The sequence below is a fragment of the Myxine glutinosa genome, chromosome 11, assembly GCF_964187855.1.
Source record: "Myxine glutinosa chromosome 11, kmMyxGlut1.1, whole genome shotgun sequence".
Taxonomy (NCBI): Eukaryota; Metazoa; Chordata; class Myxini; order Myxiniformes; family Myxinidae; genus Myxine; species Myxine glutinosa.
Window position 1 is genome coordinate 21,996,408 of NC_136271.1, and position 20,531 is coordinate 22,016,938.

The 20,531-nt window shown below is 50.3% G+C and overlaps 1 protein-coding gene across 1 annotated transcript in view; it reads left to right on the top strand.

Moving 5' to 3' along the window:
• Positions 1-1,560: 1,560 nt before the first annotated feature.
• Positions 1,561-20,531, top strand: part of SF3B4 (splicing factor 3b subunit 4) — a 28,733-nt gene continuing 9,762 nt past the window's right edge. Inside the window, exons 1-3 of the mRNA XM_068130300.2 lie at positions 1,561-2,181; positions 17,309-17,437; positions 17,619-18,149. Of these exons, the coding sequence (XP_067986401.2) occupies positions 2,148-2,181; positions 17,309-17,437; positions 17,619-18,149 (694 nt within the window). The 5' untranslated portion in view covers positions 1,561-2,147. The remainder of the gene's footprint in view (positions 2,182-17,308; positions 17,438-17,618; positions 18,150-20,531) is intronic.

The window sequence follows — 20,531 nt, forward strand, 5'->3', positions numbered from 1 at the left end:
CTCGAAGAACTGTCTCAGATCGGATTACTGACATGGCACAAGATATTGAGAAAACACTGAAGGACACCGCAAGAGATTTCCAGTTTTTCTCTCTGGCCTGCGATGAGACAACGGACATAACATACACCGCCCAACTAGCCATTTTTGTGCGGGGGATTACAGCTGAGTTTGATACGAGGGAGGAGTTGCTGTCTTTGCAAGCCATGCATGGCACCACCAAAGGTGAGGATTTGTTTGAGCAAGTTGTTTTGGCTATGAACAAATTCGAACTGCAGTTTGACAAGTTAAGTGGCCTGGCCACGAATGGAGCCCCAGCCATGGTTGGCGCGCAAAAGGGATTGACTGCATTGTTCAAAAAAGAAATGAGTCGTCTCAGTCTCGATCCAAGTGAGTTAGTTGTATGCCACTGTATCATACACCAAGAGAATCTGTGTGCACAGTCCCTGAAGCTCAACAATGTGATGACAACTGTCGTTTCCACCATAAACGTCATCAAAAGCAGAGGGCTGAACAGCCGCCAGTTCAAGGAGCTACTGAGTGAACTAGAGTCAGAGTACGGAGATCTGATTTACCACTGTGAGGTGCGGTGGCTGAGTCGCGGAAATATGCTCACACGGTTTTACTCACTGAGAGAAGAAGTGAAACAGTTCATGGAGATTAAGGGGAGACCTGTCATGGAACTCAGTGATAGCAAGTGGCTGTGTGATTTGGGCTTCATGGTGGACATTACCAAGTACCTGTCAGAGCTGAACGTCAAGCTCCAAGGTCCCAACCAGCTTCTCAGCTCTCTGCAATCACATGTGAAATCATTTGAAGCTAAACTAAAGCTGTGGCAAGTGCAACTGGAAAGGGGAAACACTATCCACTTTCCCACTCTGCAAGAACAAAAGCCTGCTGTGACATCTGAATATGCTGCTGAGTGTGCAAAACGCCTCCAGGCATTTGGAGAGAGGTTCCAGGACATGAAAAGTAAACAAAGGGAACTGAACATATTTGCCACGCCGTTTAATGTGGAACCAGCTGATGTGCCTGACAACCTACAACACGAAATCATTGAGCTGCAAAGCAATGACGAGCTCAAAGCTAGGTACAACAACCTGCCTTTGCTCTAGTTCTACAAACTGTATGTACGTGCTGAGGATTTTCCCATTCTGAGGAGACATGCACTGAAGTTTGCATCCCTGTTTGGGACGACCTACAGCTGTGAGCAGTTCTTTTCAAAACTGACTCTTGCAAAGACTCGGTTCCGCTCAAGACTGACTGACCCAAACCTGCAAAACCAGCTGCGAGTAGCATCATCATCACGACCACCTGACACCAAACGCCTCGCCAAAGAGAAACGGTTCCAGCCATCGCATTAGGTGAGTCCGATATATGTATTCAATAATTTAGCATGGCCCTCGAAGGATGTTCTAAAAATCGAAATGGCCCTCGACAGGAAAAAGGTTCCCCACCCCTGATATACAGGGACTCTAGTTAAACCTGCCGTGTGATATTCACCGGAAGTGATCACACCACAAAGCACTCGGGACTAACCCCCAAGGGGCACGGCCCGGAAGAGGATATGACATCACAGTATGTTGCAGCGTCTGAAGGATCTTGAGGGGTGAAAGTGTCAGGGACCTTGAGTGTGTAATGGGGTCTTTCAATAAGGGTCTAAAGTTAAAGCTCTGTGGGTTTAAGGGGTCTAAAAGTAAAATGTTTAGATGCGAAAGTCAAAGTTGTGGAAAAAGGTTCAAGGGACGTTAAAGATATCAAAGTCCTTCCAATTTGTGACGACCGAATGTATCGCAGACGGACAAACACCAAATTGTGTATTTTATTATGATGATCATCATGAGGATAGATTTAAATGTAATTTTGTTGGTGATGCAGCGCAGGAATGTTGGGCCCAATGTCCTGCGTCCAAATTCCTTGAGAGTACCAGAGGTATATTTTAAGGGATTTTAGCTTGGTTTGTACTTCCTCCCGTTCATCTTTTTAACACAATTTATTTTTTTAAACGTTTCATTAAGCGTCCCATACCAAGGTTCAGATGCATGGAATGTGCATACATATACAAATAAACTTGTACAAACCCAATCAAAATTTCCCAAGAAAAATAAGAAGGTGGATTAGGATTTAGGAAACGGAGCTTCCGATGAAATATGGCTGCTGGACCCATATCGGAGAGAAACCAAGGTGGGATTGATGATAAAATGCATGTGAAGTTGGGCGAACGTGCATCGAGAGACGATGTTTGAGATTAAGATATTATTCTTTTACATGAACGATGAAGGTTCTTTCTTCGTTTATACTTGTGTTGTGGGGTGGACGATGTGAGCGGTTCGCCTCGTTTTGTTCTGGTTCCCGGCTCTTTGTATTTACTACATTCACTCTACAGTAGATTAACCGTTTACACTATCCTGACTCCCGAGTTAGTCATTGTTTATTGTTTAAACCAAATTTCATTTCATTGACTCAAATATTTCCTTTCATAAGGAATTTTTCACATAAGGAAACATAAGGAATTTTTCACATTTCATGTGTGTGGTTTATTTAGCCGGTACCGGTAACATTTCATTTGCCTCCGAAACGTTTTTATTTGATTTTAACTTTATTTAACATAAATCGATATATTATAACATTTTGTTGGGATGTGCTGAGTGATTATATTACTTGAAACGAAGGGTGTATGTTTGCTTGTGTGTGACGTGTGTTTAGATGCGAAACGTGTGTTTAGATGCGTGTGTTTAGAAAGTGTTTAGATGTTTAGATGTGTGTGACGTGTGTGAGTGAGACACGTGTGTGTGAGAGACACGTGTGTGTGTGAGAGACACGTGTGTGTGTGAGAGACACGTGTGTGTGTGAGAGACACGTGTGTGTGTGACACGTGTGTGTGTGACACGTGTGTGTGTGACACGTGTGTGTGTGACACGTGTGTGTGTGTGTGTGTGTGTGTGTGTGTGTGTGTGTGTGTGTGTGTGTGTGTGTGTGTGTGAGTGACAGTGACACGTGTGTGTGTGTATATATACATATATATATATATACATATGTGGCGGACACAAAAGCCCACTGGCGTGGTGACATCATTCCACGCACGAAGTGGGCGGTGGCCACGCCCGAGGGGTAGGCGTGGCCTCATGATATACACCGGGCGACCAGCCCGGAAGTGTTACAGTGTAGTCTTACAATAAAGACAATTATATGTTACCGCTTGTCCGCTTCCTCCTTGCTCACAAGCAGCGCGCGTAACGCCGCGCTTTACTGGTGACCCTCGACGTTGGATCTGCCGGAGCGATCCTTCCACACGCGACGCCATCGCCATGGCCGCCTTCGTCAAACTTCCGGAATTTTGGGAGGCTCAGGCCGAAGTCTGGTTCGTCCAGGCCGAAGCCCAATTTCAGCTTCGGCGCCTCACCAACGACGACCTGCGCTACTGCCATGTCGTCGCCTCCCTCGGGCCCGGCACGGCCGCTCGAGTTGTGTCCGTCCTTCGCCACCCACTGGACGGCCACAAGTACGAGGCACTCAAGCGGCTACTCCTAGCCACGTTCGGCCTCACGGACGACGCACGGGCCGATCGCCTCCTGGATCTCCCCGAGCTCGGTGAGACGCGCCCGTCGGTCCGAATGGACCATATGCTGTCACTGTTGGGCGACGAAGCCCCCGGTTCGCTATTCCGGGCGCTTTTCCGTCGCCAACTTCCAGCGCAGGTTCGCCTCGCGTTGGCCGGGACCGGGCTAACGGAACCCCGAGCATTGGCGGCCGAGGCGGACAAGTACTTCGCCGCTTCGGACACGCGGGCGAGCGTTGGCGTGGCCGTCACGGCCTTCGACGCTGATGTTCCACAGCATCATCTTCTACAGCACGCTGATGTTCCACAGCATCATCTTCTACAGCACGCTGATGTTCCACAGCATCATCTTCTACAGCATGCTGATGTTCCACAGCATCATCTTCTACAGCACGCTGTGGTTCAGCAGCATGCTGATACGCACCTCGTGAACGCCGCCACGCCCCGCCCACCGCCGCGGCGAAAACCGCCACCGCGGGGAAACCCGTCGACTCCACCGGCCTGGCGGAGCCAGCCGCGCTCCTCCAGCTCCACCACCTGGTGCTGGTTCCACGCCAAGTTCGGCCACGAAGCTCGGCGGTGTCATCCGCCGTGCTCCTTCAACGGGTCGGGAAACGCCCGGGCCGGCGCTCAATTGTGGCGATGAGCGCCGGCCGTTCGAGCAGCCTGCTGTTCATAACGGACACCTTCTCCGGGCGCCGTTACCTGTGCGACACGGGAGCACAGGTGAGTGTCATTCCCGCCGGCACGTCAGACAAGCACGCCGCGGGTGGGGGCCCCGCGCTGCTTGCCGCGAACGGGACGCCCATCCGTACGTACGGAAAACGCTGCCTCTCTCTGCGGTTTGGAGGGCAGGTTTTCCGATGGACGTTCGTCACCGCCGACGTGCCCATGGCACTGCTTGGCACGGACTTCCTGTGCGCTAATGGGCTCCTGGTCGACGTCAAGCGCAGACGGCTTGTCCAGGCCGAGACGTTCAGCTCGCTCGCATGTGCGTTGCCCAGCTCAACGAGCGGCTTGCCAAGCGGCTTGCCGAACGATTCGGTTCCGGCCACGTTGGTCTGTACGCTTCCGGCAGCGGACGCATTCACCCGCCTCCTCGCCGGCTTCCCGGCCCTCACGCGGCCCACCTTCTCGGCGGGGGCCGTCAAGCACGGGGTGGCCCATCACATCCCCACCGTCGGGCCACCGGTCTACGCCCGGGCACGCCGCCTCGAGCCGACGAAGCTGGCGGTGGCAAAAGCGGAGTTCGCTACCCTGGAGCGACTCGGCATCGTTCGGCGCTCAGAGAGCGCTTGGGCGTCGCCGCTGCACATCGTGCCGAAGCCTACTGGCGACCGTGCGGGGACTATCGCCGTCTCAATGACGCCACGACTCCCGACCGCTACCCCGTCCCCCACATTCAGGACTTTTCCGCCCGTTTGGCGGGCAGGTCCTTCTTCTCGAAGGTGGACCTCATACGCGGCTACCATCAGGTCCCCGTCAGGCCGGAGGACGTCCCGAAGACGGCGGTCATCACGCCATTCGGACTCTTCGAGTTCCTGCGCATGCCCTTCGGTCTGAAGAATGCGGCTCAGGCGTTCCAGCGACTGATGGACAGCGTCCTGCGCGACTTGGATTTTGTCTACGTCTACCTGGACGATATCCTCGTCGCCAGCGCGTCCCGCGAAGAGCACCTACACCACCTCCGCACGCTCTTCGAACGCCTGGGCCAGCATGGCCTGATTGTGAACCCCGCAAAGTGCCGGTTCGGCGCCGCCACAATCGATTTTCTGGGGCACCGTGTCACCAGGCACGGAGCCGTCCCCCTGCCGGCCAAGGTGGAGGCGGTGAAGGGGTTTCCGCGCCCCCGCACGATCAGAGGGCTGCAGGAGTTCCTGGGCATGGTGAACTTTTACCATCGGTTCCTGCCCCGTATCGCCCAGCTCCTGCGCCCCCTGCACGAAGCTCTCCGAGGTAAGCCGGGCAAAGGCGACGTTACCTGGACCGAGCAGATGGACACGGCGTTCACGGGCGCGAAGCTCGCTTTGGCTAACGCCACCATGCTCGCGCACCCGGCGCCCGATGCACCGATCGCCCTCACCACCGATGCCTCGGACTACGCGGTGGGCGCGGTGCACGAGCAATGGGTGCGTGGAGCTTGGCAACCGCTGGCGTTCTTTAGCCGGCAGCTTCGCCCGCCCGAACGCCGTTACAGTACCTTCGACCGCGAGTTGCTCGGACTTCACTTGGCGGTCAGGCACTTCCGCCATCTGCTCGAGGGCCGGGCGTTCACTGCCTTCGTCGACCACAAGCCGCTGATCTTCGCGATGGGCAAGGTCACCGAGCCGTGGTCGGCCCGGCAGCAGCGTCACCTCTCGGCCGTGTCCGAGTACACGACGGACATCCAGCACGTCGCGGGGAAGGACAACCCGGTTGCGGATTGCCTTTCCCGGGCCGTCGCCCACGCAGTCCACCTCGGCATCGACTATGCCCGGATGGCAGCGGACCAGGCCGCTGACCCCGACGTCCAGGCCTTGCGTACCGCCGTCACGGGCCTCCGCGTCACCGAGGTGCCGTTCGACGGCGCGGGCGCGGCCCTCTTGTGCGACGTCTCCCTCGGGCGTCCTCGCCCCATTGTGCCCGCGGGCTGGCAGCGCCAGGTGTTTGACGCCATCCACGGCCTGTCCCACCCGGGCGCGAGGGCCTCCCAAAGGCTGATCGCTGACAAGTTCGTCTGGCATGGCCTCCGGAAGGCCGTCCGCGGCTGGGCCAGGACGTGCCTCGCGTGCCAGCGCGCCAAGGTGCACCGGCACACCCAGGCCCCGTTGGCCCCGTTCACGGTGCCGGAACGCCGGTTTGACCACGTCCACGTGGACCTGGTGGGACCTCTGCCCCCCTCGCGGGGTTTCACCTACGTCCTCACCATGGTGGACCGCACCACCCGGTGGCCGGAGGCCGTGCCCTTGGCGTCGACAACGGCGGCCGATGTCGCGCAGGCTTTCATCGCCACCTGGGTCGCCCGGTTCGGCGCCCCCTCAGACATCTCATCCGACCGCGGCCCCCAGTTCACCTCGGAGCTCTGGGGGGCGGTTTGCGCAGGGGCTCGGGGTCCGGCTGCACCGAACCACGGCCTACCACCCCCAGGCTAACGGCCTGTGTGAGCGATTTCACCGCTCATTGAAGGCCGCGCTCCGGGCCACCCTCCGCGACGGCGGCTGGGTCGACAGGCTCCCCTGGGTCCTGCTGGGCCTCCGGACGGCGCCCAAGGAGGACCTGCGCGCATCCGCGGCGGAGTTGGTCTTCGGGCAACCGCTGCGGGTGCCGGGCGAGTTCCTCCCCGACTCCACGGCACCATGGTCCGCGGCACAGCAGCGCTCCGCTCTGCAAGAGACCGCCCAGAGGTTAGCCCCGGTGCTATCGGCATGCCACGGGCACCCACCGACGCACGTCGCCCCGGAGCTTCGCACGGCGGAGTACGTCTTCGTCCGCCACGATGCCCATCGGACACCACTGCGGCCCCCGTACGACGGGCCTTTCCGCGTGCTGGAGACCGGGGCGAAGCACTTCACCCTGGACATCGGCGGTACTCCTGACCGCGTTTCGGTAGACCGCCTCAAGCCGGCCCACCTCGATGTGGACCATCCACCGCCAGTGGCCCGACCCCCACGTCGGGGCCGCCCTCCTGCGGGCGGACCCCCGGCACCGCCCAGCCCCGCCGCCACCCGGTCCTGCACCCATCCCAGGGGCAGCCAGGGGCATCCCACCTGGTATCCCTGCACCCCGGACGCCGCCGATCGCCAGGGGGCGCTTCGGCCGGGTCATTCGTCTGCCCCGCAAACTGGCCCTCCAGGTGCGTGGGAATTCTGGGGGGGCGCGTGTGGCGGACACAAAAGCCCACTGGCGTGGTGACATCATTCCACGCACGAAGTGGGCGGTGGCCACGCCCGAGGGGTAGGCGTGGCCTCATGATATACACCGGGCGACCAGCCCGGAAGTGTTAGTGTAGTCTTACAATAAAGACAATTATATGTTACCGCTTGTCCGCTTCCTCCTTGCTCACAAGCAGCGCGCGTAACGCCGCGCTTTACATATATATATATATATATACATATATATATATATATATATATATATATATATATATATATATATATATATATATATATATTGTTGCGGATCTCAGAGTACGGCGCTCCCCTTACCGAGGGGGGTTTAATCCCCTCGTCTATTAAGCTGGCCGTCCGAGTCCGAGAAGATATCGCGCTCCTTTGCGGGGTTCAGATTGACCAGGGTGACTGGTCAATGGAGTCCCAGATACCTTCGCCAACCTCTCCACAAAGCAGGACGATACTTCTGTCCGAGCCACGGACAAGATGGAAGATTGCCGAGCGGTTTAGCAATCTGAAGCTCAAGCCGTTAGCAATAAAACTAACCCGATTCTGAGCGGTTCTAATCGTGCCACAGGTATTCAATTGGGAAAAGACTAAAGCGACCGGATGAGAGGAAAACCCAAAGAATAAGAAGGGTGAAGGAAGAACAAATATGATTTATTAACTACACTAAAAGAGGAAACGAAAGGCAAGAGTATACAAAAGAAGGAAATAAAAGGACCGGGCAACCTTATACACTCTTATATAACACGCCCAGGACAATACAGACACACTTACACTCAAAGGGATGGAATGGCAGGAAAGGAGAAGGTCCAAGCAGATGGCACCGTCGTCGAGGTCCGCTCCAGGTCGCGCTCCGGTCCACGCTCCGAGCTTGAGCAAAAACCCGGCGGCAGCTGCGCGTATGGTTTGCACGCGGTCGGACAATGCCAATATATTTCTCGGGGAAACTGGCCTCCTGCGTATGTAATAGGTCGACACCGCGCTTCTCTTCTCTTGCTCGAACCTCTGGTGTCGCCGTGGTGCTCATCTGCCAAGTGCTCATCTACTCTTCTTCTCATCTGAGGAAGCAGTCCCACGCAGCCGCTTTTATGGGGCGTTTTCAGATCGAGCCGCCGGCTCCCAGGACACGCCCAATGGTGAGCTCGCCTCGGCCCTGGTTGGCTTTCAGAGCTCACCGGTCAGCCCCTTGACGAGACGTTGACAGGGCCACACCTTGTTCTTGGCGCCCAACTTACTCCTCCCCCTTTTTCCTCCAGAGGACCGAGCGCGTGATGGCGTTTGCGCGGGTCGTAGAAAAGCACTCTTACCGCCATTGAAGAGATTGGGGCCTATTCTTATTTGATTGATGCAACGTAGATTCAAACTATTGGGAACACAGCCTTAATTACACACATACTAATGAGATATCTATAGAGATCCTAAGGTGTGCTACGTGTTGCTCGTGGACAAGCTATGGGTGCTATCTTTAACGTTAGACAAATGGGGGTATTTACAGGGGATTATTTATAAGGGAACATTTACAAAAATTTACCAAGTGGAGGGTTCTAAAAACCGCAACAATATATATATATATATATATATATATATATATATATAATCGTGTGTGTGTGTGTGTGTGTGTGTGTGTGTGTGTGTGTGTGTGTGTGTGTGTGTGTGTGTGTGTGTGTGTGTGTGTGTGTGTGTGTGTGTGTGTGTGTGTGTGTGTGTGTGTGTGTGTGTGTGTGTGTGTGTGTGTGTGTGTGTGTGTGTGTGTGTGTGTGTGTATGTATGTATGTATGTATGTATATATATATATATATATATATATATATATATATATATATATATATATATATATATATATATACAGTAGTGACCCCTAATTCCGAACGCCCCTCATCTCGAACTACTCTCATTCCGAACCGTAAATTCGAGAAAATGTTGTCCCTAATTCCGAATGTATTTCTATAACCGAACCGCCAACATAGCGTTAGCGTCGTTCATATTTCCCGCCGCGAGCGTCGAGATTTTGAAGGCTTTGAAGAACCTATTGTGCCTGCTATTGTAGCATTGGGTCAGTCCATGGGCTTGGAGGTGAGTGAAGAGGATGTGGAGGAGTTAGTGGAGGATCACAACAAGGAACTCACCACAGAAGAACTTCAGCACCTCCACAAGATGCAGCAAGAAGAAGTGGCAGTGGAAATTTATTCAGAGGAGGAAGAGGGAGCTAGTGGTAACATTTCCAGTGCTGAAATTAAAGAACTGTGCTTCCATTGGTCTAAAACACAGGCCATTGTTGAAAGGTGGCACCCTAATAAAGCAGTGGTTAACAGGAGCATTAACTTGTTCGGTGACAATGTGATTGACCACTTCAGAAAAATTAAGAAAAGTCGCCAACACCAGGCAACTTTGGAGAGGTGGTTCTCTAAAGAAAGCAAGCCTAGTGAGCCCCAACCCTCTACAAGTGGTGTTAAGAGACAAAGAGAGCAAACACCAGAAGCACAGTCATCTGATGTTAGCTTGGAAGGTGCCTCACCTTCCAAGCAATAAAACCCTCTCCCTCCTTCCTCCTCTCCAGCTTCCACATGCACCATCAGAACTCTCCACTAAGGTAAATGCAGTTATTTTCATGTTAGTACATTTATTTCTTGTTTTTATTATTATTATTATTTGATATTTAGGGCATTTACTCATCTCATTTTACCTTGAATCATGTGTATTTGCAGTTAACAGTGTCTTGATAATGGATTTTTGGGGTCCAGGAACGGATTAATTCACTTTCCATTATTAACGCACAGGTTGTAAACCTGGTGCGTTATAGCGTTTGCCTGGGAATTTCGGGCGCTCAAAAGTGAAGCTAGTTTCTGTCACCCATTTCTGTCGCTCATTTCTGTCGCTCAGATGTGTAAACATGACGTCATCAAATCTATATTTATAGGATAGGTTATAGGAGATATATATGTTATAGGATAGGAATATAGGACCCAAATGACCCAGAGGACCCAAATGACCCAGAGGACCCAAATGACCCAGAGGACCCAAATGACCCAGAGGACCCAAATGACCCAGAGGACCCAAATGACCCAGAGGACCCAGAGGACCCAAATGACCCAGAGGACCCAAATGACCCAGAGGACCCAAATGACCCAGAGGACCCAAATGACCCAGAGGACCCAAATGACCCAAATGACCCAAATGACCCAGAGGACCCAAATGACCCAGAGGACCCAAATGACCCAGAGGACCCAAATGACCCAGAGGACCCAAATGACCCAGAGGACCCAAATGACCCAGAGGACCCAGAGGACCCAAATGACCCAGAGGACCCAGAGGACCCAAATGACCCAGAGGACCCAAATGACCCAGAGGACCCAAATGACCCAGAGGAATGAATGAATGTGAACATAATGTGAATACTAGTAGCAATTTTACAAAAACCATGGCATAATTTCAAATCTTGACCCGAGATGATAATTATGCTACATCATAATTTCCATGTGCCAACCTGGGCGGAATCCAAGTGGATTCACTTGACTTGTTTCTAATGAGGAAAATAGTTTCTAATTCCGAACTTTTCCCAATCCGAACTTCCGCTGGAACGAATTAAATTCGGATTTAGAGGTTCCACTGTATATGTGTGTGAGACACGTGTCACGTGGAATTGAACGTGGCACGCTTCGCGTCGATTTGAGTTTGACCTGTTAAATAACTCTTCAGTATTTGGTTGTGGTATATTTTACATTCTTTTGCATTAATTAATGGCCACTTTGTTGTTAAAAAATGCCAGGTAAATGCTTCTACCTGTATGGTTAAATATGCATTGCCTTTTATAATAACTTCAAATTATTTACCTCCGAGACCTAAGGTGGACGGAGGTTATGTTTTCGCCTGCCTGCCTGCCTGTCTGTCTGTCTGTGAACAAGATATCTCAAAGAGTTGTAGACTGATTCTGACGAAATTTTGGTGGACAGGTTGGGTGTGTGACAAGGACTAATCGATTCGATTTTGGTGAAGATTTGGATCTGGATACAAATTAATTTTATTACCTCTGCCACCAAAGGTGGATGGAGGTTATGTTTTCAGCCCTGTCTGTTTGTTTCTTTGTCCGTTTATTTGTCCGTTTGTGAACAAAATATCTCAGAGTTGTGGACGGATTTGGACGAAATTTGGCAGAGATGTAGTGTATGTGACACGGACGAAATGATTAGATTTTGGTGAAGATTCGGATCCGGCTTCTATAATTTTTTCAAGTGATTCTTCACCATTGGGAGATCGGGCCAAAAACGATACATAGCAGGATATCTCAGAAAGTTGTGGACGGAATTGGACGAAACTTGGTGGACCGGTTGTGTGTCTGACAAGGACAAATGGATTCGATTTTGGTGAAGATCTGAATATGGATTCGGATATGAGAATAATTTAATTTTTGAAGTGATTCATAACCATTGGGAGATAGGGCCAAAAACGATACATAGCAGGATATCTCAAGACGTTGTGGACGGATTTGGACGAAACTTGTTGGACAGGTTGTGTGTGTGACGAGGAATAATCGATTCAATTTTGGTGAAGATCCTGATCCGGATCCAGCTAGTATAATTTTTTAAGTGATTCTTCACCATTGAGTGATATGGCCAAAAATGAGGGGTACATCAGGGTATGAAATACTGGACCTATGGTGATTCCTGTGATTGATTTTCATTAAATGTGATTCTGTATTGTGATTGTCTGGTCTACTCTGAGATACAAAACGTAAACTGGTTCAATAGGCGGTATGCTCTACTGAATGCCGTTCTAGTTTTTTTGAAGTGATTCTTCACTTTTTTTCTTCTTTTTTTTTGTATACGGAATCGAGGCTCGTGAAAGAGCTAACATTTATCACACGAAAAATCAAACAGACACACAAAATATATAATAAGGGGAGCGGTAGACAAGATGGGGAGAGAAGGGGAAGCACAAACACAACATTTGAGAGCAGGGACATCGGGAGATCTGTGGGAGGGAGAGGGCTTGGGGGGAGGAGGCGTGGGAAGGGGGGGGGGGCGGGGGGGAGAAGTATAAAACACATGGACACTGCAAGGACTTCCAGGAAAGAAGCTGGTATTTCAAAAAAGTGGATCTGGGGTGAAATTACCGGGGGTAGAAAAGATCAAGGTTTTGGATGGGGGAAGATAAGAGATGGTGGTGAACAGCTGTTTTGAAGACCTGGAGGGAGGAGTGGGATTGAAGAGAGTGAGGGAGTTTGTTCCAGAGGCGAGAGAAAAGAGGAACGAAGGAGTGAAGGTGAGCAGAGATTCTTGATTTTGGCAGTTTAACCATAAGAGGGTTGCAGGCAGATCTTGTGCGACCTGTAGGAATATTTGGGGGACAGAGCCCAGAGAGAGCTGGGGGAGCAAGGCTGGAGAGGAGTCGGTAGAAGACAGAAAGACCACAAACCTGCCTGCGGTGAGTGAGTGAAAGGCCCTCGGAGTTAGCTTCATCGCGGGAGATTCCAATGATTCTGAAAGCTTTGCTTTCAACAGCGTGAAGCCAAGCCAGGTGTGAGACAGGAGCACTGGTCCAGAGGGGAGCACAGTATTCCATTGAGCTGCGGATGAAAGCCTTGTATGTGGTGAGGAGCTCAGGTGTGCCAAGGAAGGACTTCGCACGACGGAGGATGCCCAGTTGGCGACTGGCTTTGGAGGCCAGCTTGGAAATGTGGTTTTCCCAGGAAAGATCATGGCAGATAGTAAGACCCAAAAGCTTGAGCGACAGAACTTCTTGGAGAGGATTGTTCAGAAAGTAGATGGGAGGTTTGTCCAGTCGGTCTTTTCGGAGAGACATCGTAAGAGTGTGAGATTTGTCAGGATTGAAAGGATTCATCACCATCCCACACCAACCATTGAGATATTTGGCCAAAAATGGTGTATAGCATGATATTTGAATACGTTGTGAATGACTTATGACAAAACTTGGATGAATTGGGCAGGTGACAAGAACACGCCAATTAGATTTTGGTTAAAGGGGAACAAAAACGCTCAGACCACCAACGCTAATCTTTCCCATGACACTCTATAACAGGGGTCGGCAACCTTAGGCACGCGTGCCACCATTATTGGCACGCGGCAGCGCAATCATTGGCACACTGGCGAAAGCAGTGCCCTCTCCGCTGCATGCCAAATCACTTCTTGAACAGCCATTGGCTGTTGTGCGTGTTGCACTATAATAGTATTCCGGTGTGATTGTGCAGGGTGATGAGGTAGATGGATCAGAGCAGAGTCACCATTCCAATTCCAAATTCTTTCACTGGAATAATAATCAAAGATGCACAACATGAGATGCCGGCCTGGCGCATTCAAACACAATATTCGCGGCAACAGGATGTGCTGTAAGAACAGTGGTGTTGTTCACAGCAGATGGTCCGAGGCTGCATCTCCACTCATTATATTATTATTCGGACTGGTTTCTGAGTTTTAATATTAATCTCATCATTATTCTGAATTGTATAATAATCGTAGATATAAAACAGGAGATGTAGGCTTGGTGCCTTCCGATACGCCGTTCATGGCAACCTGAGGTGATGTAAGAGCAACTGTTGTTAACATCCGGTGGTCAGCGGTTGCATCTCCACTCTTTATCATTCAGGCTGCCTTCTGCGTTTTAATATTAATCTCGTCATTATTTTGAGTTTTTTTATGGGGTGGTAGTAATGAAAATGGGGGTAGTAGTTTTTCTCGTAACACGCGGCCTGTCTTATTTAGTTTGATTGACGGTACGGCCTCCCGCTCACATTTACCACAGGAATTGCAGTGAAGCGGTTCAGGTTCGGTAAAAAAAAACACCTTTAGAGGCCATTTTTCCCCACAAGCGGGGGTTGGCCTTTTTCGGGGACCGTGGTTGTTGTTGTTTTTTGGTCCCCTTTTTGAAGCAATGTTTTACGGCCGGATGCCCTTCCTGCCGCCAACCCTGTTTGTCGCCTTTTTACGACACACAGGGAATTACCAGTGAACTGGTACTCAAGGTTCGGTAGATGTTCGGTAAATGTTTCTTTAAAATGTTGTTGCAATGCATATGGCCTATATGGATGGAATAAAATTCCATGTCTGTTGGAAATATTTTTTTGATGTGGTGTCATAATTAAACTTAATGTTGAACTTAATGTTGATATGGCACACGAATTAACAAGAACATTTCAAACTGGCACTTCATGTCAAAAAGGTTGCCGACCCCTGCTCTATAAAATAGATATGATGTCTTTTTATGATTTGCAATTTATGAAGTGAGTCATTTTGTGATTATAAGTCGAAATCTTCTTCATGATTAGCTGTGACGTCACCCCATGAATCTGAGCTCCACATCCATATTGTTTACTGATTACATCAATGAATGATTGAACTCAAACGGATAATATTTTAGAATTTCTACAATTATGCCTCATCGCTGCGTCCTTGGTGGTTGTATAAACACAAATTGAGATGGTTTCATGCTGCACCAATGGCCAAAAGTTCCGATGGTTGCCAGAAATTGGACGTTTGTCCAAAATATCCGAGTGTGGAATGGGCCTTAAAAATATCTGATTTTGTGTTCGGAACATTTTATATGGCACTGTTATGAAACAACAGAGCTGGCTAGATCTTGTGGGTTTCCGCCACGATTGAAAGAGGATGCCACCCCACGATTAAATGGAAAATACAACCATCGCTCGAAATTAACACCATCTCCACCGAGCTACCAGCATTTGCGCACGTGAGATTTGAGTGAAGAATCAAACACCTGTGTAGGTCTGCTGGTGACAGAACTCATCTCACAATACCCATGACCACCCCCACACACCCGTCCCCTCCCCCATCCTCTCATAATCCCCCATCAATCATTTATCCCCACAATACCCACCACCATCCCACACACTCCCCCCACTCCTCTCCACAGTCCCTCATCAACCGTCATCCTCGCTAACAATACCCACCACCATCCCACACCCTCCCTCCACAGTCCCTCATCAACCCTCACCCAAGCTAACAATACCCATCACCATCCCACACCCTCCCCCCACTCTCCTCCACAGTCCCTCATCAACCCTCACGAACAATACCCATCACCATCCCACACCCTCCCCCCACTCTCCTCCACAGTCCCTCATCAACCGTCACCCTAGCTAACAATACCCACCACCATCCCACACCCTCCCCCACTCCCCTCCACAGTCCCTCATCAACCGTCACCCTAGCTAACAATACCCACCACCATCCCACACCCTCCCCCCACTCCCCTCCACAGTCCCTCATCAACCCTCACCCGAGCTAACAATACCCATCACCATCCCACACCAGCCCCCTCCACAATCCCCCATAAACCGTGTGCCTTGGCGGTCGGTGCAAGTGTTGAGTCCGCTCCGTGTCGTGTCGATGCCGTATTTCTTCTGACGTTAAATATAACTGATTTTATTAATCATTTAATACAAAATCCTTGATAAACCGTCAATTGGAAGGAAAAACAAACCTACCAATCTGTTGTATCAAGGTGAGAGCATGGTGTGACGTCACTGGCAAAATCGAAAATCAATACTTTCGACACCTTGTGATTGGCAAAAAAACTACCCTTCAAATTATACCGTGATTAATGATTTTCAATGGTTTTCGAAAAAAAAAACAAGATTTGCGTTCCCCTTATGTCCGGATGCAGATCCGGCCTCTCCGCGGGATACAAAACGTAAACTGTTCAGCCTGGTGGATGTACATGCTCTACCGAGTGCCGTTCTAGTTAATACTTGTGGTGCCAAGGCCTAAACCTGCATGTGTATGCTGACGACTCGACACTACATTCCTCTACGTTTTTGCACACCGGCTCCATCTTCTCTTGCTCGATCTACATCTCTTTTTATCACAACTACTTCGATAAATTCGGATTCGGACATTATTTCTCAGTGGGGTAAATGTAGCAAGTTACGTTCAATGCTTCTAAAACTCAATTTCTTCCTGTTTCTTCGTTTAAAACTCTTCTCAACTCTCCCATCTCCTTCGAAGACTCCACAATTTTACCACTCAATACAGTAAATATACCTGGTAATGTCAAATCTGTCTTGGAAACCGAACATTGTACAAATAGCTAAGTTTGCCTCTAAGAACCGAGCCCTGTTCAGATGTCGAAGATTCTTCTCTTCTGAACAGTTGCTCCGATTAGTTATATAAACCCAGGGTCACGACCCGAACTTCTTCCATTTGTGGTAGATATTACTTCGGTTGCTGCTCCTGAGAACCGGCTGTTTGTATACCTCCGCTATTAGCGAGACGCCAAAATACACAGCAAGCCAGTATGCCACATGATTACTGTGTGGGCGTTAGCAACTCGAGGGTGGACCAGTGTGATGTTTCTTTCCATTGAGTCTTCTGAGTTGGCTGAAGGTATTGTACTCACCTTGAGTTCTCTAGTCTGGGATTAATACCTGGCCTGATGGTAAACGGTCATCCTGCTGCATCACAGACTGCGTAAATCATCAATGTGTGTGCCGCTCCTTGGATGGACGTTAAACTTGCGTCCCATCTGCCTAAGTTAGTTGGTGGATGTTAAAGATCCCATGGTGTCCTTCACGAAGAGTAGGCGAGCTATCATCGCCACTCTAAACAAATTACGAATTTCTACCCGATAACCTACAGAGGGCATTGCAGCAGTGGCATAGCCGTGCCCCCTCGCCAATGATGCATCCCAGCAGCGTTTTGCCTAAGTACCACAGTTATCACTTTGGGAGAGTCATTCAATTCGGTTTCGAACAGTCCCTACTGAGAGAATAATATCTGCTTATGTTACGGCAGGGAGGAACAGAGTGAGCGACCACTCTCAGCGTGTTGAAGATTTTATAAAGGTTATTCACGATTCTGTGTACATGTGCCTCACATTAAAACAAACACTCTGGTGTACATTTCAGATGCCACGGTGTATGTTGGGGGACTCGATGAAAAGGTGTCGGAAGCGCTTCTCTGGGAGCTCTTTCTGCAGGCTGGTCCCGTGGTAAACACACACATGCCCAAGGATCGTGTGACTCAGCAACACCAAGGTACGAACTGAAAATCCTAATACCAGCATCTAGTGGAGACGAATGTACCCAAACCATGGGTTTTTTGTGGAAGGGCGTGGGGGAGTGGAGGAGTGAGGAAAGATAGGGTGGGGGCTGTTCACAACCAAAAGTGCACTGAGTTGATGTTTTATCTTGTACCATCTAATTTGCTGTATTACAGGGTATGGTTTTGTCGAGTTTCTAGGTGAGGAAGATGCAGACTATGCCATTAAAATCATGAACATGATCAAGCTGTATGGCAAGCCGATCCGTGTGAACAAAGCTTCGGCACACAATAAGAACCTGGACGTAGGTGCCAATATATTTATCGGAAACCTCGATCCGGAGATCGATGAAAAGTTGCTGTACGATACGTTCAGCGCGTTTGGAGTCATATTGCAGACTCCCAAGATAATGCGCGATCCCGACACGGGCAACTCGAAGGGCTACGCCTTCATCAACTTCGCCAGCTTTGAAGCCTCGGACGCTGCTATCGAGGCGATGAATGGGCAATACCTCTGCAATCGACCGATCTCCGTGTCGTACGCGTTCAAGAAGGACTCCAAAGGAGAGAGGCACGGCTCGGCAGCCGAGAGGCTTTTGGCGGTGCAGAATCCATTATCACAGGCTGATCGTCCCCACCAGCTGTTTGCTGATGCACCTCCGCCTATGCAGTCGATGCCCATACCTGGGCAGACTCCTGGCATGCCAGGTAAGAATTGGATTTCGATTATTGGACTTTTTTTTTTCTTTTTTTTTTTTGTATACAAGATCGAGGCTCGTGAAAGAGCTAACATTAAGTACACAAAAAGACAAACCGACACACAAAACACAAAAAACAAGGGGAGCGGTAGACAAGATGGGGAGAGAGGGGGAAGGACACAAAAGAGAGGGGGAAGGACACAAACACAACATTTGAGAGCAGGGACATCGGGAGGACTTGGGGGGAGGTGGGAGAGGATTAAAACATATGAACACTGCAAGGACTCTGGGGTGAATTACCGGGGGTAGAAAAGATCAAGGTTTTCGATGGGGGAAGATAAGAGATGGTGGTGAACAGCTGTTTTAAAGACCTGGAGGGAGGAGTGGGATTGAAGGGAGTGGGGGAGTTTGTTCCAGAGGCGGGAGAAAAGGGAAATGAAAGAGTGAAGGTGAGCAGAGAGCCTAGACTTTGGCAGTTTAACCAGAAGAGGGTTGCAGGCAGATCTTGTGTGACCTGAAGGAATATTGGGGGGACAGAGCACAGAGAGAGCTGGGGGAGCAAGGCCGGAGAGGAGTCGGTAGAAGACAGAAAGACCACCAACCTGCCTGCGGTGAGTGAGTGAAAGGCCCTCGGCGTTGACTACATCGCAGGAGATTCCAATGATTCTGAAAGCTTTGGCCTCAACAGCATGAAGCCGAGCAAGGTGTGAGGCAGGAGCACCAGCCCAGTGGGGGGAACAGTATTCCATTGAGCTGCAGATGAAAGCCTTGTATGTGGTGAGGAGCTCAGGTGTGCCAAGGAAGGACTTCGCACGACGGAGGATGCCCAGTCGGCGACTGGCTTTGGAGGCCAGCTTGGAAATGTGGTTTTCCCAAGAAAGATCATGGCAGATAGTGAGACCCAAAAGCTTGAGCGACAGAACTTCTTGGAGAGGATTGTTGAGAAAGTAGATGGGAGGGTTGTCCAGTCGGTCCTTTCGGAGAGACATTGTAAGAGTGTGAGATTTGTCAGGATTGAAAGACATGTTCCACTTGTTTGACCAGTCTGTGATTTTGTCCAGGTCTGCAGAGAGTGAGGAGGCTGCAGACTGCCGATCTGAGGGATGAGGAATGGAGCGACAGAGAGTAGAGTCGTCAGCAAAGAGATAGAGAGGATTTTCAAGAGAGTCAGAGAGATCATTGATGAAGACCAGAAAAAGCACAGGGCCCAGAACACTACCTTGGGGAACTCCAGCCTGAACAGGAAGAGGAGATGAGAGAAACCCATTCAGGGCCACACGTTGACTACGACCAGAGAGGAAGTCCGCCAGCCATGCGTGGAGATTTCCATGGATACCAAAGGAGGAGAGTTTGGAGAGCAGAGCAGGGTGCCAGACCGTATCGAAGGCACGTGAAATGTCAAGGGAGACAGCTCTAATTTCCTGTTTGGCGTTGAGGACCTCCATCCATTGTTGAGAAAGCAGAAGCAGCATGTCCAGAGTAGAGTGACCAGGTCTGAAACCAAATTGATGATCAGAGATCAAGCCATTGGAGAAGAGGAAAGATTTAATATCTGAAGCAATGATGGATTCCATGACTTTGCTGATAATTGGGAGAAGGCTGATTGGTCTGTAGTTGCTGGGATCTGTTTTTGCACCTTTTTTGTGCAAAGCGGTGATGTTGGCTGATTTCCAAGCAGATGGCAGATGACCTTGAGCAAAAGAGAGGGTGAAGAGAACAGAAAGAGGGAGTGAAAGTGCAGAAGAACATGATTTTAGGACCCGTGGGCTGATGCCGTCAGGACCAGTTGCAGAATCAGAGTCGAGGGTTGCCAGAAACTTTTCCACCTTGTCAGGAGGAAAGGACACAGAGTCCAGGAGCAGCTGGGTACGACTGGGTACGGTGGGTACAGAGAGGGATGGGTTTGGGACACAAGATTTAGAGGCAAACACAGAGTTGAGGCATTCAGCTTTTTCACGTGCGGAGTCAGCCGTTAAGCCGTTTGAGGTGAGGGAGGGGATGGAGGGGGAACAAACACCAGAAACAGATTTGACCAGACGCCACCAGGATTTGGAAGAGGGAGACAGATAAGAGAGTTCGGACTTGAGAATGGTGAGATATTGTTTCCTGGCTCTCCTGAGGGTGGACACACACTTGTTTCGGGCTTTGTGAAAGGAAATGAGATTTCCTTCCGTTGGATTTGCTTTCCAGGAGACGAAAGCAAGTTGTTTCAGGGCAACAGCCTCACCACAAGATTCCGTGTACCATGGACGGGAGGAAGGGTATGACAACTGAAGACGAGATGGTATAAATCTATGCATGAGAGAGAGCAATTTACTTTGAAAGAATTCCCAGGATGAGTTGATGTCAGAGGCGGTAGAGATGGGAGACCAGTCCAGATGATTGATGGCTG